Source organism: Odontesthes bonariensis, chromosome 11 (assembly GCF_027942865.1).
Source record: "Odontesthes bonariensis isolate fOdoBon6 chromosome 11, fOdoBon6.hap1, whole genome shotgun sequence".
Lineage (NCBI taxonomy): Eukaryota > Metazoa > Chordata > Actinopteri > Atheriniformes > Atherinopsidae > Odontesthes > Odontesthes bonariensis.
Genome location: NC_134516.1, coordinates 6805031 through 6823398, shown reverse-complemented (window position 1 = coordinate 6823398; position 18368 = coordinate 6805031). Strand labels below are relative to the sequence as shown.

Below are 18368 nucleotides of genomic sequence, written 5' to 3'. Positions count from 1 at the left end.
TCACACAGTTACAGCAAACACCACGAAGCATGGAGTAATAAAATAAAGATAAACTAGCAGGTAACATCAGCGCTACAGGTGTGAAGCGAACGGAGCTAACCGGCGCTACTTCCTGTTTTACTTCAACATAAAACATAAAAGCACGCATTTAAAAAAAAATTTGAATTGTCAAGTTGAATTGTCTTCTCAGCGTAGTAGTTCCAGTCTAAAATATCACTTAAAGGCAAAACACACAATTGATAGCAGCAAGTCATTCAAGGAAACAGACAGTGGAGCGAGGCTTCTACATAAAAACTACAGAAAGATGCTGATGTTAAAAGTGTGTTTGCACAACAAATGTTATGGCACTTTCATTCATATGGCAGCACATTTAAAATAAAACTAAATGCTAAAAGCTATACACTACTTTTGGATTCATTTTTGGATTCTGCGTACAAATGCGATTAATCGTGTGATTAATTAGATTAAAAACTTTAATCGTTGCCCAGCCCTAATTATAACCATGATTTAATGACAGAAATCAACATTATTCACCTTACAACAACACCTCAGTCTCATCAATCGGTGCCTAAAACAAGTTATTAGCATCTTAGCATGACGCGATTATTGGTGTTTATCACAAATACACAAAGAAGACGGTTTGTTATGCTTGTTTTTATTTTAATTGTACAAAAATACATCATCTCTTCAAGCAGCTTGTCAGTGTTTGCGATGTGCAAAAGACACAGTTGTCAGGTATTCAAGTACTTTTTACACAGTCATGATACTTGTTTGATGTAGAGGTAGGCCTTAATATTTAAAATACAGGACTGAGGTAGTGTGCGACATTTCCCAGTGATAGTTTAGTGCTGTGTGAATAGCATCAAGGGATCGAGCTGATTTTAATATTTCAGGATTAAACTCCCCACATCAGTGCAAAAGGCAGCCTGTAATGCACATCCTGCATGTATGTGCTGTGCAACAATGCAAAAAGTAAACATTTCTTCACACTATTTATATCCACTTGGACAGTTCGGTTCATATAAGAGACACATCACTAATCGTTAATGGAAAATCCACTTAAAATGTAAAGATAGAACTGTCAGATACAAATTAATGCCAACAAAGCCGGAGTTTCAAAGTGATTTATGAACTACGAGGTGGCAAAGCCTGATCCCAGAGGGAAATTACACACCTGTATTCAAAGTTTAGCGTTATTGAACTCAACTGGGGGCTCCATAGTTGGCAGAAATGCGTAAAAATATTCCTATTTTAATCCAAAACAAATTAAATTCCTAATATTTTAAAATGTTGACACATCGTTCACTCAAATGTGTCCAATGGAAAGCTTTTTTTAATATCAACAGAGCGAGTGCTAGATGGTAGGTGGTGCCTGATCAGGCCACAGAAGCTGACCAATCAGAGATGAGTTGAGTGTTTTGGGGGAGGGGCAGAGAGAAAACACTTCAAACTTTAAAGGATAGCTGGTCAAGTAGCTCATTCTTCTTGAGTGTATGTGCCACAGAACTCCCTTGTTGTCTAAAATAAAGTAAATTAGTTATGTGATGTAGTTACCATATCAGTAGAATTTATATGGTAACTTTAGTTCAGAAAAAGCTGAAATGTGTTCATTTTGACAGGAATAACAGGAACCTATCGTGCTATTTTTTATTTTTAAACGTCAAACCTTTAGCATGATTCAAGGGTTAAAAAAAAATGTATTTTTTAAGAATCTTTACCAGCTTATTTTATGGCATTTGTGCTAATTTTATCTAAAGTCTACAGATAGACACCCTGTGTTTGGGTAAATGAACCAGGGAGTAGTAGTTTGTCTTGGTTCAGATGGTTGTGGTTCAGAAAAGAAAGAAAAAATGGGACAACTTATATATATAATCTTGAAATACTGGTGAGTAAAACTTATAATTTAAGGTAGCATCCATGTAATGTCCAATCAACACAAAGTGACGGAGTAATGGATGGATGTGGCTGCTGTGGCATCACCTCTTGGTTTATGGGAGGGAGCAGGAGTGAGAAATGAGGAGATTTTTATTCCAGACTTTAGTACGAACTGACTCTTTTTGGCAGGTACACCACCCCCCCACCCCCACCGCCACCCTCCCCCCCCACTCCCACCCTCTCATATTTTTAGAATAAGAGATGTTTTTGGGCCAGGGGGGATAAGTTTAACACTGCCTAAAATGTCAGTTTTCATGCTGTTTTGTGTTGTAAGATGACTTCCACATTGAGCTTTTCTGACTGAAAAGAAAAGAAAACTCGGCTCTCTTTTAATGCACCAAAACAAACCCCCAAACAGGCTGTATTGGATCCCTTGTTGCATTCTCTGTTGCACATTGAGAGCAGCTGGGATTTTCTGATTCCTGAGCAAGATAAGTTCTGTTAACGCGTTTGTTTGTTTGTTTGTTTGTTTGTTTACTACCAGAGGGAGATATTGGATTTGGTGTATTCCATTTGGACTCCAAGGTCAGAATTTGTGAGTTCCCAGTGGGAAAAATCATCAGGAACAGCCCCCTGGATTCAAATTTCTGACATGGAAGTCGGAGGAATTCACCAACCCCAACTTCAGAATCAATTTATTAGCGTTTTTATCAGTTTGTGTCTCAATCAATCAATCGATCGATCAATCAGCTGGCCTGGTCAACGCACAAATCCTACTGTTCTGTCCAACATGCACCGGCCGCTCCTCAGTTTCCTCCACGTGACTGAAGGTGACAAGGCTTTTTTTTTTTTAGTAGGCAGACGTGGGGTTGGTGGTTGGTCAGGGGGTAGTTTGTACTATTGCTCTGACCAAAAATAGCCCCACGTCAGGTGCAACTGAACGCGCGGGCTCAGGTTACAGCTCAGCCAAAACACGGCGGGTCAGAAGCACATGAACCCGCGGGCAGAAAGTGCGCGTCAGTGTTCAGTCTTTTTGTTTTCCCATGTTGAATCCAAAAATATATATATTTCTGTATTTACAAAGTCCTGCATGTAAACGGCATCGCGGTGGACTCCTCTGATGTCCGGAGCTGCTTTGTTTCACACAGGCTGCTTCCCTCCGTCTCTGAGCTGTGGAGGCAAACAAACCGGCAGCACAGTTCAGTCAAGCAGAAAATCACCTAGAAAAGGAAATTATCTCAAAGAAGTTGTGTTTAAATGTTTTATTTAATGTTCTAATGAATGAGTGATCCAGTGCCAGATTCTAGAGTCTGTTTATAGCTGCGGGCAGCTGGCTGCTTCATCTGTAAACACATGTGTAAACACTGTCAGATACAGAAAAACTTTGCATTTATATTCTGTATTCAAGGTAAATACTAAATGTAAGCGTGTCTGCCTCTGACTCAATGAGTCAAGGACTTCTTTTGAACCTTTGAGGACGCCACGGCTTGTTGTCAATCACTCCGGCAGCAGGTGTCACTCAGCACCTGCGGATCTATTTTCAGCACGAGGAGGATGCGGGCTGCGCAGGTGCATCATCTGCGGCGCTTTCACAGGTTTTCAGTGATGTACAAAAAGCCCACTCACCACTTTCCTTTGGTTGCTGAGGCAGAAGGTGCAGATGGGGCGCAGGGAGGGCGCGCTGAGCGCGGCGGGGCCGTGCAGGATGCCCTGGTAGCGGAGGCAGGGCTGCCCGTCCCGGCAGTCCTCCCCCAGCAGCAGCACGTTGGCCAGGTGGGAGATGTAGCTGGAGGCCAGGCGCAGCGTCTCTATCTTGGAGAGCTTCCTGTCCGCGGGCTCCGTGGGAATGAGCGTGCGCAGCGCCGTGAAGGCCGTGTTCACGCTGTGCGTCCTGTCCCGCTCCCGCGCGTTGGCCGCCTGCCTCTGTTTGTTCACGCCGGGCAGACGCGCGTCTCCGCCGCCTCTTCCACCCTCGCTGCTGCTCCTTCTCCGCCTCCTCCGCCGCCTCGGCGCGCCTGCCCGGCGGCACCCCGCCTCCTCCTCCGCCTGCCTTGACTCTCTGCGCGGGCTGCAGCCGCCGACGGACTTCCCGTCGGAGCTGTCGCTGCCGCTGTCCAGGTCGTCCAGGTCGGAGGCGAAGCCGTCGGTGTGCGCGGGGCGCTCGCAGCTGGTGGACTTCATCCTGCCGCTGCTCTGCTCTGAATAAGGCTGCTGCGCTCGTGCAGGCAGGCGGTCCACCGCGCGGCACTTTATCCTCAGGGTGAAAATAGCCCGAAGGGGCCGAGCAGCTGCCGCCGATCCGGTGACCGTGGGGGTTCGCGCCGGCCGGCCCCCGGCCCATCTGCATGCCATTTCTAATGAATGACGGCTGCTTTCTGGGTCACCGCCATCCCGCCGCGGAGGAGGGGAGACAGGTGGGGCCTGGGGGGGCCGGGGGGAGGGGGCACCTGTTGTTGTCTGGAGGATGCGGGTTTAAATGGGCTCCACCGATATGTGGCTCCCCTCAAAGCCATCACCGGAAACTTCAGATGGAAATGAAACCTTTTCTTTGTTTTCTCTGAACTTCCACAGCTGCTGGGGGCTGCTGTGGGTTGGGTCCAGCCGGGAGAGTGATGCCCTCCAGGAGGACAACAACCCCATCCAGGAGGCACAAGGGTGGCAATAAATATCTGTTTAGTCTCAGTTCCTTTAGGAGAGATTATGTTTTCCATCTGAAGCCAAACACCAGAGCAGGGAGGATGTGTTGGGATAGTTATAATAACAACAACAATGAGAATAATAATAATAATAATAATAATAATAACCATAATAATGATAATAATGATATAATAATAATAATAATAACAGTAATAATAATGATGATAATAATGATAACGATATAATAATAATAATAATAATAACAGTAATAATAATGATGATAATAATAATGATAACGATATAATAATAATAATAATAACAGTAATAATAATGATGATAATAATGGTGCCCGCAGAGTAGAGTTCCTCAGGAATGTAGGCATCCATCAGAGGGCAAACAGAGGATATGTAATGGGTCGGCCTGCTCATAAATCGACCGGAGTGTGCAATGATCTCTTCTCTCTGTCACCCTCATGATGATGTTTGCCAGCCGGGCGACTTCAGTCTCACGTTGTACAGTGAGGTGCAGCCTGGCCGGGCTTTCTGGTTCTGCTTCATAGAATGACATATAAAAAAAAAAATTTAAACACGACAATTTGTTTTAGTTTATTTAGCTCTTATGGAAAAGGAAACGGTGGTTAAAATAAAACGCTTCATGAACATCAGTACGAGGTGACCACTGATTCAGAGGAGGAATCTCGGCCCACTCCTTCAGCTCATTGAGGTTTGCAGCTCTGGTTTCTGCACAGCTCTCTGAAGGTCTCAGGTAGGCTGAGGTCTGGACTCTGACTGGTTTCTGATCTTGGGGTGACCTTTAACCTTTAACATGCTAACTGAGGCCCGCAGAGTCTGAGATGTAGCTCTTGGGTTTCTGACCTTGGGGTGACCTTTAACCTTTAACATGCTAACTGAGGCCCGCAGAGTCTGAGATGTAGCTCTTGGGTTTCTGACCTTGGGGTGACCTTTAACCTTTAACATCCTAACTGAGGCCTGCAGAGTCTGAGATGTAGCTCTTGGGTTTCTGACCTTGGGGTGACCTTTAACCTTTAACATGCTAACTGAGGCCTGCAGAGTCTGAGATGTAGCTCTTGGGTTTCTGACCTTGGGGTGACCTTTAACCTTTAACATGCTAACTGAGGCCTGCAGAGTCTGAGATGTAGCTCTTGGGTTTCTGACCTTGGGGTGACCTTTAACCTTTAACATGCTAACTGAGGCCTGCATAGTCTGAGATGTAGCTCTTGGGTTTCTGACCTTGGGGTGACCTTTAACCTTTAACATGCTAACTGAGGCCCGCAGAGTCTGAGATGTAGCTCTTGGGTTTCTGACCTTGGGGTGACCTTTAACCTTTAACATGCTAACTGAGGCCCGCAGAGTCTGAGATGTAGCTCTTGGGTTTCTGACCTTGGGGTGACCTTTAACCTTTAACATGCTAACTGAGGCCTGCAGAGTCTGAGATGTAGCTCTTGGGTTTCTGACCTTGGGGTGACCTTTAACCTTTAACATGCTGACTGAGGCCCGCAGAGTCTGAGATGTAGCTCTTGGGTTTCTGACCTTGGGGTGACCTTGCTGGGACGTCCACTCCTGGGAAGATTGACAGCTGTCCTGAATGTTTTCCACCTGTGAATAATCTTTCTCTCTGTAGAACGATGGACTCCAGATAGTTTGGAAACGGCCTTATAACCCTTCCCAGGTTGATGGGCAGCAGCAGCTGCTGATGTCTTTCCTCCTTGGCATCGTGCTAACACACACCTGAATAAACTGACATAACTCCTGCTTTTATGGAGCTGCTCACACTGACTGATGATCAGTTAATCAGAGCATTGATCAGCAGCTCCTGGCTGCCTCTTAATTACTGTGGAAGCAGTGAGTTAGGCACTTAGGCTGTGTTCGAAACCACATACTGCATACTACATTCTGCATACTGCATACTACATACTGCATACTACATACTGCATATTGCATACTACATACTGCATACTGCATACTACATACTGCATATTGCATACTACATACTGCATACTGCATACTACATACTACATACTGCATACTACATACTGCATACTACATACTGCATATTGCATACTACATACTGCATACTGCATACTACATACTGCATACTGCATACTACATACTACATATTGCATATTGCATACTACATACTGCATACTGCATACTACATACTGCATACTACATACTGCATATTGCATACTACATACTGCACACTGCACACTGCATACTACATACTGCATACTGATCGATCAGACAGTATGCAGAGCGTTTACCCACAATGCATGTCGCTCCTGCCCGAGCCGAAATCAGCCGGCCTGAAGCTGATTTCGCTTAAGCTGTAAACTTTAGCAACATTTGAAACATTATCAGGAGAGAAAGTAGTCGTTTAGATCCCCAACGTGTTGAAAACCTGACAAAATACCGGCTGTTTACAATTTTGGTCCCACGAATTCGGCGCTACTAAAGCTAGCCGCAGTGAGCAACGCAGTTCCGGTTATTTTCACAAAATAAAATACCCGTTGGCTTTTATCATAGGGAAAGCCATTACCATACAATTGGTGCTTTTGTTTTGAAAACAGGAAGTGAACCTACCCTCGTTGTAGCTAGCTTGAAACTGCCGTTTTGACAGGAAATGACGATCGGCGACGTCACGTTACGTTGCATCTTGGGTAGTTTGAGTATGAGTAGTAACCTCATGATGCATACCCAACATTTCGGAGAATCTAGTATGCATCCGGGTACTTCTCGCTTACTCAAATTCGCACACTAACTCAGAAAGTTAGTATGAGTAGTAGGAGAAGTATGCGGTTTGGAACACAGCCATAGTTTCTCACACTCTGCTTCTGTGTTTTGGTTCAGTCTGTTGAATCCATGTGTTCTCGTTCATCTGAGGCTGTGTTTACCTGCTTTGTTCTAATTCTTATTCTTACAGGATTTGAATCACCTGTGGTACCGAAATAAAAACGGTTTCTCTCGGTTTTAATCCTCTCTGACGCTGCTGCTGATCACTACTGCCTCAGCAGTGAGTCTGTTGGCATCCAGGCCGTAAAGGATAACTTTGCTGCTTTGGCCGTCAGCTCTGAGCCTCCCTGAGTGAACAGTCCAGGTGTACCAGCTCGTCCCGTCCCACCATAATGGACACGCACACCACCCTCCTCCACCTCCTCCTCCACCTTGCCCAGTGCCATCTTTGGGGATGGATATAAATACCCGTGTGTGTGGGCTGCTGTGAAAGCTCACGCTGACCTTCAGGTTGTCATTTTTATTAAGTTTCTGACAGAAAGATGGAGTTACTAAAGATCTCATTATAAGATATTTTCCTAACAGAGCACTTTGCTCTCAGACTGAGGCAGAGCCTTCAGTTATCAGGCCCCTCTCTTTGGGACCAGCTGCCAGTTTGGGAGGCAGAGCCTTCACTTATCAGGCCCCTCTCTGTGGAACCAGCTGCCAGTTTAGGAGGCAGAGCCTTCACTTATCAGGCCCCTCTCTGTGGAACCAGCTGCCAGTTTGGGAGGCAGAGCCTTCAGTTATCAGGCCCCTCTCTTTGGGACCAGCTGTCAGTTTAGGAGGCAGAGCCTTCAGTTATCAGGCCCCTCTCTTTGGGACCAGCTGCTAGTTTGGGAGGCAGAGCCTTTAGTTATCAGGCCCCTCTCTGTGGAACCAGCTGCCAGTTTGGGAGGCAGAGCCTTTAGTTATCAGGCCCCTCTCTGTGGGACCAGCTGCCAGTTTGGGAGGCAGAGCCTTCAGTTATCAGGCTCCTCTCCGCATGAACCAGCTGCCAGTTTGGGAGGCAGAGCCTTCAGTTATCAGGCCCCTCTGTGGAACCAGCTGCCAGTTTGGGAGGCAGAGCCTTCAGTTATCAGGCCCCTCTCTGTGGAACCAGCTGCCAGCTTGGGAGGCAGAGCCTTCAGTTATCAGGCCCCTCTCTGTGGAACCAGCTGCCAGTTTGGGAGGCAGAGCCTTCAGTTATCAGGCCCCTCTCTGTGGAACCAGCTGCCAGTTTGGGAGGCAGAGCCTTCAGTTATCAGGCCCCTCTCTGTGGAACCAGCTGCCAGTTTGGGAGGCAGAGCCTTCAGTTATCAGGCCCCTCTCTGAGGAACCAGCTGCCAGTTTGGGAGGCAGAGCCTTCAGTTATCAGGCCCCTCTCTGTGGAAGCAGCTGCCAGTTTGGGAGGCAGAGCCTTCAGTTATCGGGCCCCTCTCTGAGGAATCAGCTGCCAGTTTGGGAGGCAGAGCCTTCAGTTATCGGGCCCCTCTCTGTGGAACCAGCTGCCAGTTTGGGAGGCAGAGCCTTCAGTTATCGGGCCCCTCTCTGTGGAACCAGCTGCCAGTTTGGGAGGCAGAGCCTTCAGTTATCGGGCCCCTCTCTGTGGAACCAGCTTCCAGTTTGGGAGGCAGAGCCTTCAGTTATCAGGCCCCTCTCTGAGGAACCAGCTGCCAGTTTGGGAGGCAGAGCCTTCATTTATCGGGCCCCTCTCTGTGGAACCAGCTGCCAGTTTGGGAGGCAGAGCCTTCAGTTATCGGGCCCCTCTCTGAGGAACCAGCTGCCAGTTTGGGAGGCAGAGCCTTCAGTTATCGGGCCCCTCTCTGTGGAAGCAGCTGCCAGTTTGGGAGGCAGAGCCTTCAGTTATCGGGCCCCTCTCTGTGGAACCAGCTGCCAGTTTGGGAGGCAGAGCCTTCAGTTATCGGGCCCCTCTCTGTGGAAGCAGCTGCCAGTTTGGGAGGCAGAGCCTTCAGTTATCGGGCCCCTCTCTGTGGAACCAGCTGCCAGTTTGGGAGGCAGAGCCTTCAGTTATCAGGCCCCTCTCTGAGGAACCAGCTGCCAGTTTGGGAGGCAGAGCCTTCAGTTATCAGGCCCCTCTCTGAGGAACCAGCTGCCAGTTTGGGAGGCAGAGCCTTCAGTTATCAGGCCCCTCTCTGTGGAACCAGCTGCCAGTTTGGGAGGCAGAGCCTTCAGTTATCAGGCCCCTCTCTGTGGAACCAGCTGCCAGTTTGGGAGGCAGAGCCTTCAGTTATCAGGCCCCTCTCTGTGGAACCAGCTGCCAGTTTGGGAGGCAGAGCCTTCAGTTATCAGGCCCCTCTCTGAGGAACCAGCTGCCAGTTTGGGAGGCAGAGCCTTCAGTTATCAGGCCCCTCTCTGTGGAACCAGCTGCCAGTTTAGGAGGCAGAGCCTTCACTTATCAGGCCCCTCTCTGTGGAACCAGCTGCCAGTTTGGGAGGCAGAGCCTTCAGTTATCAGGCCCCTCTCTTTGGGACCAGCTGTCAGTTTAGGAGGCAGAGCCTTCAGTTATCAGGCCCCTCTCTTTGGGACCAGCTGCTAGTTTGGGAGGCAGAGCCTTTAGTTATCAGGCCCCTCTCTGTGGAACCAGCTGCCAGTTTGGGAGGCAGAGCCTTTAGTTATCAGGCCCCTCTCTGTGGGACCAGCTGCCAGTTTGGGAGGCAGAGCCTTCAGTTATCAGGCTCCTCTCCGCATGAACCAGCTGCCAGTTTGGGAGGCAGAGCCTTCAGTTATCAGGCTCCTCTCCGCATGAACCAGCTGCCAGTTTGGGAGGCAGAGCCTTCAGTTATCAGGCCCCTCTCTGTGGAACCAGCTGCCAGCTTGGGAGGCAGAGCCTTCAGTTATCAGGCCCCTCTCTGTGGAACCAGCTGCCAGTTTGGGAGGCAGAGCCTTCAGTTATCAGGCCCCTCTCTGTGGAACCAGCTGCCAGTTTGGGAGGCAGAGCCTTCAGTTATCAGGCCCCTCTCTGTGGAACCAGCTGCCAGTTTGGGAGGCAGAGCCTTCAGTTATCAGGCCCCTCTCTGTGGAACCAGCTGCCAGTTTGGGAGGCAGAGCCTTCAGTTATCAGGCCCCTCTCTGAGGAACCAGCTGCCAGTTTGGGAGGCAGAGCCTTCAGTTATCGGGCCCCTCTCTGTGGAAGCAGCTGCCAGTTTGGGAGGCAGAGCCTTCAGTTATCGGGCCCCTCTCTGTGGAACCAGCTGCCAGTTTGGGAGGCAGAGCCTTCAGTTATCGGGCCCCTCTCTGTGGAACCAGCTGCCAGTTTGGGAGGCAGAGCCTTCAGTTATCGGGCCCCTCTCTGTGGAACCAGCTGCCAGTTTGGGAGGCAGAGCCTTCAGTTATCGGGCCCCTCTCTGTGGAACCAGCTTCCAGTTTGGGAGGCAGAGCCTTCAGTTATCAGGCCCCTCTCTGTGGAACCAGCTGCCAGTTTGGGAGGCAGAGCCTTCAGTTATCAGGCCCCTCTCTGTGGAACCAGCTGCCAGTTTGGGAGGCAGAGCCTTCAGTTATCAGGCCCCTCTCTGAGGAACCAGCTGCCAGTTTGGGAGGCAGAGCCTTCAGTTATCAGGCCCCTCTCTGTGGAACCAGCTGCCAGTTTAGGAGGCAGAGCCTTCAGTTATCAGGCCCCTCTCTGTGGAACCAGCTGCCAGTTTGGGAGGCAGAGCCTTCAGTTATCAGGCCCCTCTCTTTGGGACCAGCTGTCAGTTTAGGAGGCAGAGCCTTCAGTTATCAGGCCCCTCTCTTTGGGACCAGCTGCTAGTTTGGGAGGCAGAGCCTTTAGTTATCAGGCCCCTCTCTGTGGAACCAGCTGCCAGTTTGGGAGGCAGAGCCTTTAGTTATCAGGCCCCTCTCTGTGGGACCAGCTGCCAGTTTGGGAGGCAGAGCCTTCAGTTATCAGGCTCCTCTCCGCATGAACCAGCTGCCAGTTTGGGAGGCAGAGCCTTCAGTTATCAGGCTCCTCTCCGCATGAACCAGCTGCCAGTTTGGGAGGCAGAGCCTTCAGTTATCAGGCCCCTCTCTGTGGAACCAGCTGCCAGCTTGGGAGGCAGAGCCTTCAGTTATCAGGCCCCTCTCTGTGGAACCAGCTGCCAGTTTGGGAGGCAGAGCCTTCAGTTATCAGGCCCCTCTCTGTGGAACCAGCTGCCAGTTTGGGAGGCAGAGCCTTCAGTTATCAGGCCCCTCTCTGTGGAACCAGCTGCCAGTTTGGGAGGCAGAGCCTTCAGTTATCAGGCCCCTCTCTGTGGAACCAGCTGCCAGTTTGGGAGGCAGAGCCTTCAGTTATCAGGCCCCTCTCTGAGGAACCAGCTGCCAGTTTGGGAGGCAGAGCCTTCAGTTATCGGGCCCCTCTCTGTGGAAGCAGCTGCCAGTTTGGGAGGCAGAGCCTTCAGTTATCGGGCCCCTCTCTGTGGAACCAGCTGCCAGTTTGGGAGGCAGAGCCTTCAGTTATCGGGCCCCTCTCTGTGGAACCAGCTGCCAGTTTGGGAGGCAGAGCCTTCAGTTATCGGGCCCCTCTCTGTGGAACCAGCTGCCAGTTTGGGAGGCAGAGCCTTCAGTTATCGGGCCCCTCTCTGTGGAACCAGCTTCCAGTTTGGGAGGCAGAGCCTTCAGTTATCAGGCCCCTCTCTGAGGAACCAGCTGCCAGTTTGGGAGGCAGAGCCTTCAGTTATCAGGCCCCTCTCTGTGGAACCAGCTGCCAGTTTGGGAGGCAGAGCCTTCAGTTATCGGGCCCCTCTCTGAGGAACCAGCTGCCAGTTTGGGAGGCAGAGCCTTCAGTTATCAGGCCCCTCTCTGTGGAAGCAGCTGCCAGTTTGGGAGGCAGAGCCTTCAGTTATCGGGCCCCTCTCTGTGGAACCAGCTGCCAGTTTGGGAGGCAGAGCCTTCAGTTATCGGGCCCCTCTCTGTGGAACCAGCTGCCAGTTTGGGAGGCAGAGCCTTCAGTTATCGGGCCCCTCTCTGTGGAACCAGCTGCCAGTTTGGGAGGCAGAGCCTTCAGTTATCAGGCCCCTCTCTGAGGAACCAGCTGCCAGTTTGGGAGGCAGAGCCTTCAGTTATCAGGCCCCTCTCTGAGGAACCAGCTGCCAGTTTGGGAGGCAGAGCCTTCAGTTATCAGGCCCCTCTCTGTGGAAGCAGCTGCCAGTTTGGGAGGCAGAGCCTTCAGTTATCAGGCCCCTCTCTGTGGAACCAGCTGCCAGTTTGGGAGGCAGAGCCTTCAGTTATCAGGCCCCTCTCTGTGGAACCAGCTGCCAGTTTGGGAGGCAGAGCCTTCAGTTATCAGGCCCCTCTCTGAGGAACCAGCTGCCAGTTTGGGAGGCAGAGCCTTCAGTTATCAGGCCCCTCTCTGTGGAACCAGCTGCCAGTTTGGGAGGCAGAGCCTTCAGTTATCAGGCCCCTCTCTGTGGAACCAGCTGCCAGTTTGGGAGGCAGAGCCTTCAGTTATCAGGCCCCTCTCTGTGGAACCAGCTGCCAGTAAATGTCCAGGAAGCAGACACCCTTTCTACCTTTAAGTTTAGGCTTAAAACTTTTCTTTCTGATAAAGCTTATAGTTAGGGATGGCTCAGGTGAGCCTGAAACATCCCATAGTTAAGCTGCTATAGGCCCAGCCTGCTGGGGTTCATCTGTCACACCTTTCCTCACTTTCCTTTTTTTCCCCCCCGTTTAATTTCTCAAATGATATTATGTCCGGCCCTGGCGGCCTGTCCAGGGTGTACCCTGCCTCTCGCCCATTGACTGCTGGGATAGGCTCCAGCCCCCCCCGCCCCCCGCCCCCCCCCATTATTGTGGTCATTAACTCGTGTTTCCCTGTTCCGACAGATATTGTAGTGGAGAAAAGGAGTTGAATCCGCGTTGGTCAGCCTCTCATGGGGAAGTTTATTTGAACAAACCGTCACAGAAACATGTGCATACAGATTGTCCGGAAGTTCCCTCTGACCTCAATTTGTGACAACCTTTTATACCGTTCTGGATCATACACTGCATACGTGGCTCAAGCCCCAATCTCTCTCTGGCGCCTGGCTTTTGCCATTATCGTAAACAAGCTCATTCTAATCTTAAACAATATTCATATGAACCGAACAACAAAGCACACGATGTAATTAGGCCTTGTCACGACATTTCTCTCCCACAATATCCTGTGAATGGTGTTACAGTGGAAAAAATCAAAGTCTTACCAAGTATATTTGTCTAATTTCTAGTCAAAATATCTCATTACACTTAATATAAGACACAATTGCCTAACAAGCACCATTTCAGCCAGATATAGGGACTTGTTTTAATACAATACATCTGGAATATCTTGGTAAATGAAAAAGTCTTGAAAACAAATTATTTTGAGTCTGATTTCATATGAAACAAGCTTTTTTTTTTTTTTTACATTTGAAGAGGCTTTTAAGCTAATTTCAAGATCACTTTTATCTCAAAAGTCCTAAATATCACATCTTATTTCAAGAAATCTCGACAAGCCGATTTTCACTAGTTCCATTGGCAGATTTTTTTTGCTTATTTCAAGCAAAAACGTCTTTTATTTGTTGTTGTTTACTTATTTTTGGAGGGGCATTTTTTCCAGTGAGCTGGTGGAGGCGGATGGCCACCCTTCCTGGTTCTGGTTCTGGTTCTGCCAGAGGTTTCTTCATGTTAAAAAGGAGTCGTTCCTTTCCACAGTCGCCTCAGGCACGCTCAGGACAGGAGATTGGACTGAAGACAAGTTTCGGTGCAATCTGTTGGTTTCCTTAGCTGGGAAACTGTTTTTGAATTGGCTCTATATGAATGAATTAATTATAATTACAATGAATTGAATTCAAATTGGCTTGAATTGGACTTTATTATTTAAGTGCCTTGAGATGAAATTTGTTGTATTTGGCGCTTTGTAAATAAAAATGAATTGAATTGGACTTTCAGCTGCCATTAGATGCGATTTGACCTCCACTCAGTTCAGAGCTTCATGCTAACCTTCCACAGCAGCAGATCTGAGCTGTCGGTGGTGGTGATTCGAGGTTCCTGTTATTGATGGTGAAATTATGTTGATGAAGACGCAACAAAAGCCCCGTCTCAAAGTTTCACTTTAAAAATGGCCAAATTACACGTTTCCCGTCCAGAAACGAATGAATCATGTGTGACAATAACAAAAAGAAGTAAATATAAGCGCTTATTTCTGCTGGTTCGAAGATTCTGTCGTGTGACGGAATCAGCTGCATCAGTCATGTGACCAAAATATCCAAAAGAACGGCTCAGAACACCTTTTATTGAGAAATGGGATGATGTGTCTGTTGTTTGGGGAGCTCCTGATGTCACAATAAGTTTTTCACCTTTTAAAGTCGAGACTTTTCTTTTTTTTCACAGATTAAAGCGATAGTTCGCCTCTTTTGACATGAAGCTGTATGACATTCAGAGCTCCACTTAGCTTTGCTCAGACACAGAGCAACAAGCAGTCTACTTATTTTCCACCAGTTTATTCATTTTTTACACGGTTTCTGTACGCTTTTGACATGATTATAACTGTGGCCACCAGAGGGCAGTAAATCCTCATTAATTCTCTCTCTCTCTCTCTCTGTCTTTCCACCGGAGGCCAAAGAGGGAAAACATTTAGCAGAGAAGTCCTCCGTCACTATGAGAAGAACATTTTAGCAGCGGCATAATAAAGACGTTTAAAGGAACATCCCGCAGAAAGTCTCCGACCCAGGAAACAAAGAAGGTCTCTGAATTAGAGCAGAGCTAATGTTAATCTCTTAATCCTCCTTTCCTCGCGGCCCCTGTGGCCCCGACCTGCCGGCCATGAACTTGTCTTGGCTCCTGCAGCAAAGTCAAATGCCTCTTTGCTGCTGCAGCCCCGAAGCAGCCAGTAAAGCAGAAGCACCCGCAGGTGGAGCTCCACATCTTCCCTGATCACCTGACCGATCCGTCCTGTTTGATTCACATCGACCAAATGAGTTTGGAAAACTTTATTCAACATATTTTACTTCAGTTCCTCACATTACTACTCACAAAGTTAAAACATGTGCTCCCACAAAAAGGTGAACCCCCAGAGAGTCATTTAAATGTTTAAAACCATCACATGAGCTCTAATAACTCATGATTACTCACTGTTTTCAGCCTTTATGCTGCAAAATAATGTCCCATTTGGTGATCAATACAGAATTACTCGCTTCATTTCAGTGTTTTAATGACAACCAAGCTGACTCCAGCTTTTGTTTCAGGAAATAAACTGATTTAATCAGAAATCTGCACCTCTGAAGGATGTTTATTTTCTTACAAAACAACCAGTAAACAGGGATTTTTTTTTTTTTGGTTAAAAAAGACAATAGATTACACTGATTAAGATATATACAGCAAGAAATAAGTGACAAAATAAATAAATACTCATGGAGAGGTTTGGATTTGTGCTGGAGAACCTGAACACGGACGTATTTACAGTTACGGCTGGCTGTGGAACTGAAAGCTGCGCCGGAATCTTTCCCGTTCAGCGGCTCGGCTGGACGTCAGCCTCCGGCGATGGGCAGCTGGAACGACAGGAGGTCCCAGGTTATCACAAAAGAGACATTTATGACATGTTAAACACATTTATTTGGTTGTTTTGCATCATTTTCTGTCCTGTTATGTGAATCTTTCTTGTTTTTTTATAATACAGGAACTCATTTTTCTCTTTTTGGTCATTTTCATGCCATTTTAATCCTTTACCTTTGTGTCTGAGTTGGTGTTTTGTCTCATTTGGCTTATTTTCTTAGTCTTTAACATTATTTAACTTCTGCTCTTTGTGTTTTTGGTTTATTTAAACACATTTTCTGACATTTTTTGTGATTCATTTTTTTTAATTTGTATCATTACTTGATCTTTTTCTGTAAGTTTGTTTTTCCCTCTTTTTTTGTCATTTTGTGTCTTCAGATTTGATTAATTTAGCTCTTTTGATCATGTCTTTATTCTGTCTCTTGTAGGTATAATTGTTGCTTTAATCTCATTAGGGTTATTTTCTTAGTCTTTAACATTATTTAACTTCTGCTATTTGTGTTTTTGGTTTCTTTAAACACCTTTTCTGACATTTTTGGGTTTGTTTTGGATTTTTTTTGACATGTTAAACACATTTTTTTGGTTGTTTTGCATCATTTTCTGTCCGGTTACGTGAATCTTTCTTGTGTTTTTATAATACAGGAACTAATTTTTCTCTTTTTGGTCATTTTCATGCCATTTTAATCATTTACCATTGTGTCCGAGTTGGTGTTTCGTCTTATTTGGCTTATTTTCTTAGTCTTTAACATTATTTAACTTCTGCTATTTGTGTTTTTGGTTTATTTAAACACCTTTTCTGACATATTTGGTGATTCATTTTTTTTAATTTGTATCATTATTTGATCTTTTTCTGTAAGTTTGTTTCCCCCTCTTTTTTGTCCTTTTTAATGTTTTTTTTCATTCTATTTTTTGTCATTTTCTGTCTTCAGATTTGATTAATTTAGCTCATTTGATCATAATGTCTGTTTATTCTGTCTCTTGTAGGTATAATTGTTGCTTTCATCTTATTTGGGTTATTTTGTGGGTTCTTAAAAGTGTTTTTTTTGTATCTTTAAGATGATTTTACGTCTCTTTTTGGTCCTTTAAAGTGTTTCCTTTTTCTCAAACATCCATTTTTGGCCATTTATTTGTTTCTTTTTTTTGCTCATGTATAATTTAACTGTTTAATTATTATAATTCTATCTTTCTTGTCTGGATTATATGACTTTGCTTTCTGTCTTTGACGTCACAGTTTGACCGTTTGATGTCTTTATGACTGTTTTTGAGTCCCTTTTAGTGTGTGTTGTCCATTGTTTGTCTGATTCTGGATAATTTAGAAACTCTTTTCTGATCGTTAGCAGGTGAGGCTCCTCTTTGTGCCCATAGTAGGGATCTGAACGTATCCACAGGAGCTAACCTGTCTCTCACCAAATGATCCAGAATATGTTGCTTTATTCGCACGTCGGCTCGCCTGCTGACGGGTTGAAAATGTGTTTGTTGCGTTTAATTGCGGCGGCTTAATATTGCAGAACAAGGGTCCAAGTGGAACTGGTCCTTCTTACCCTCTTGGAGCACAGGGAGCCCGAGAATCCGCTCCTGCAGGCGCAGACGTTGGGCCGAACACAGCGACTGCCGTACAGACACTTCTGTTCACAGAGAGCTGAGAAAATGCACTTTTTAGTTCCAATTAAACCACTTTAAAGAAGATCTGCAACCTGATCAACTCCTGACCTTCATCAGAGCACAAAGAGGGAAGCGGGACTAAAAAAAAAGCCCCACTTTGCTGGGTTTAGTACTCACGGATCTGGCACAGCGTGCCCTGCCACCCACGGGCGCAGTGGCAGGCGTTCGGACCCACGCACTCGCCTCCGTTCAGGCACTTCTGGAGACAGCTGGCTGAGGGGCAACACATTTATATCTTACATTTAGAGCCTTTACACAAAAGCAGTGCCCGTATAAAGTGAAATACTGCACTGATGATAGAAAAGATGCATCATTTTCATGGATTTAGTGAAATAAAAGCCCAATAAATAAAAGTTAAATATCTTAAGTCTTTCATTCTATTTATTTTCATGAAATGGGCAGAATTCTTATTAATATTATGTTGTTTGAATATGATTAAGATGATTAAGTCATATGTGTGAAATAAGTTGAGGCTTTACAGGGTTAAAAAGGATGATAACTGATGTAATTATTCAGCAGAGATCACATTTCTCCAGCTTTAGCTTCTCTTCACTGGCTCCCTGTTAAATTCAGAATTTAAGGTTCTTCTCCTCTCGTGTGAAGCTCTTAATGACCGAGCGCCATCATCGTTTCTTTCCTCACTACTTTGAAGAACAAGACAAAGGTGAGTGCTGCTGGTGTTCAGGTGTGGACTGATGGAGGAGTCCAGCAGCTCTTCTCTCAGACTGATGGAGGAGTCTAACAGCTCTTCTCTCAGACTGATGGAGTCTAACAGCTCTTCTTTCAGACTGATGGAGGAGTCTAACAGCTCTTCTTTCAGACTGATGGAGGAGTCTAACAGCTCTTCTTTCAGACTGATGGAGGAGTCTAACAGCTCTTCTTTCAGACTGATGGAGGAGTCTAGCAGCTCTTCTTTCA

The 18368-nt window shown here is 46.7% G+C and overlaps 2 protein-coding genes across 2 annotated transcripts in view; both read right to left on the bottom strand.

Moving 5' to 3' along the window:
- Window positions 1-2110: 2110 nt before the first annotated feature.
- LOC142391530 (uncharacterized) lies at window positions 2111-4242 on the bottom strand. The gene is made up of 2 exons (XM_075477364.1): window positions 3502-4242; window positions 2111-3045 (listed from the first exon to the last, which is right to left on the bottom strand). The coding sequence occupies exons 1-2, from the start codon at window positions 4225-4227 to the stop codon at window positions 3016-3018; spliced, it is 756 nt and encodes a 251-aa protein (XP_075333479.1). The 5' UTR covers window positions 4228-4242; the 3' UTR covers window positions 2111-3015.
- A 10876-nt stretch (window positions 4243-15118) lies between these two features.
- LOC142391529 (von Willebrand factor D and EGF domain-containing protein) overlaps window positions 15119-18368 on the bottom strand; it is a 49896-nt gene continuing 46646 nt past the window's right edge. The window contains exons 32-34 of the mRNA XM_075477363.1: window positions 17568-17663; window positions 17330-17427; window positions 15119-15784 (exon numbers count right to left, since the gene is read on the bottom strand). Of these exons, the coding sequence (XP_075333478.1) occupies window positions 15764-15784; window positions 17330-17427; window positions 17568-17663 (215 nt within the window). The 3' untranslated portion in view covers window positions 15119-15763. The remainder of the gene's footprint in view (window positions 15785-17329; window positions 17428-17567; window positions 17664-18368) is intronic.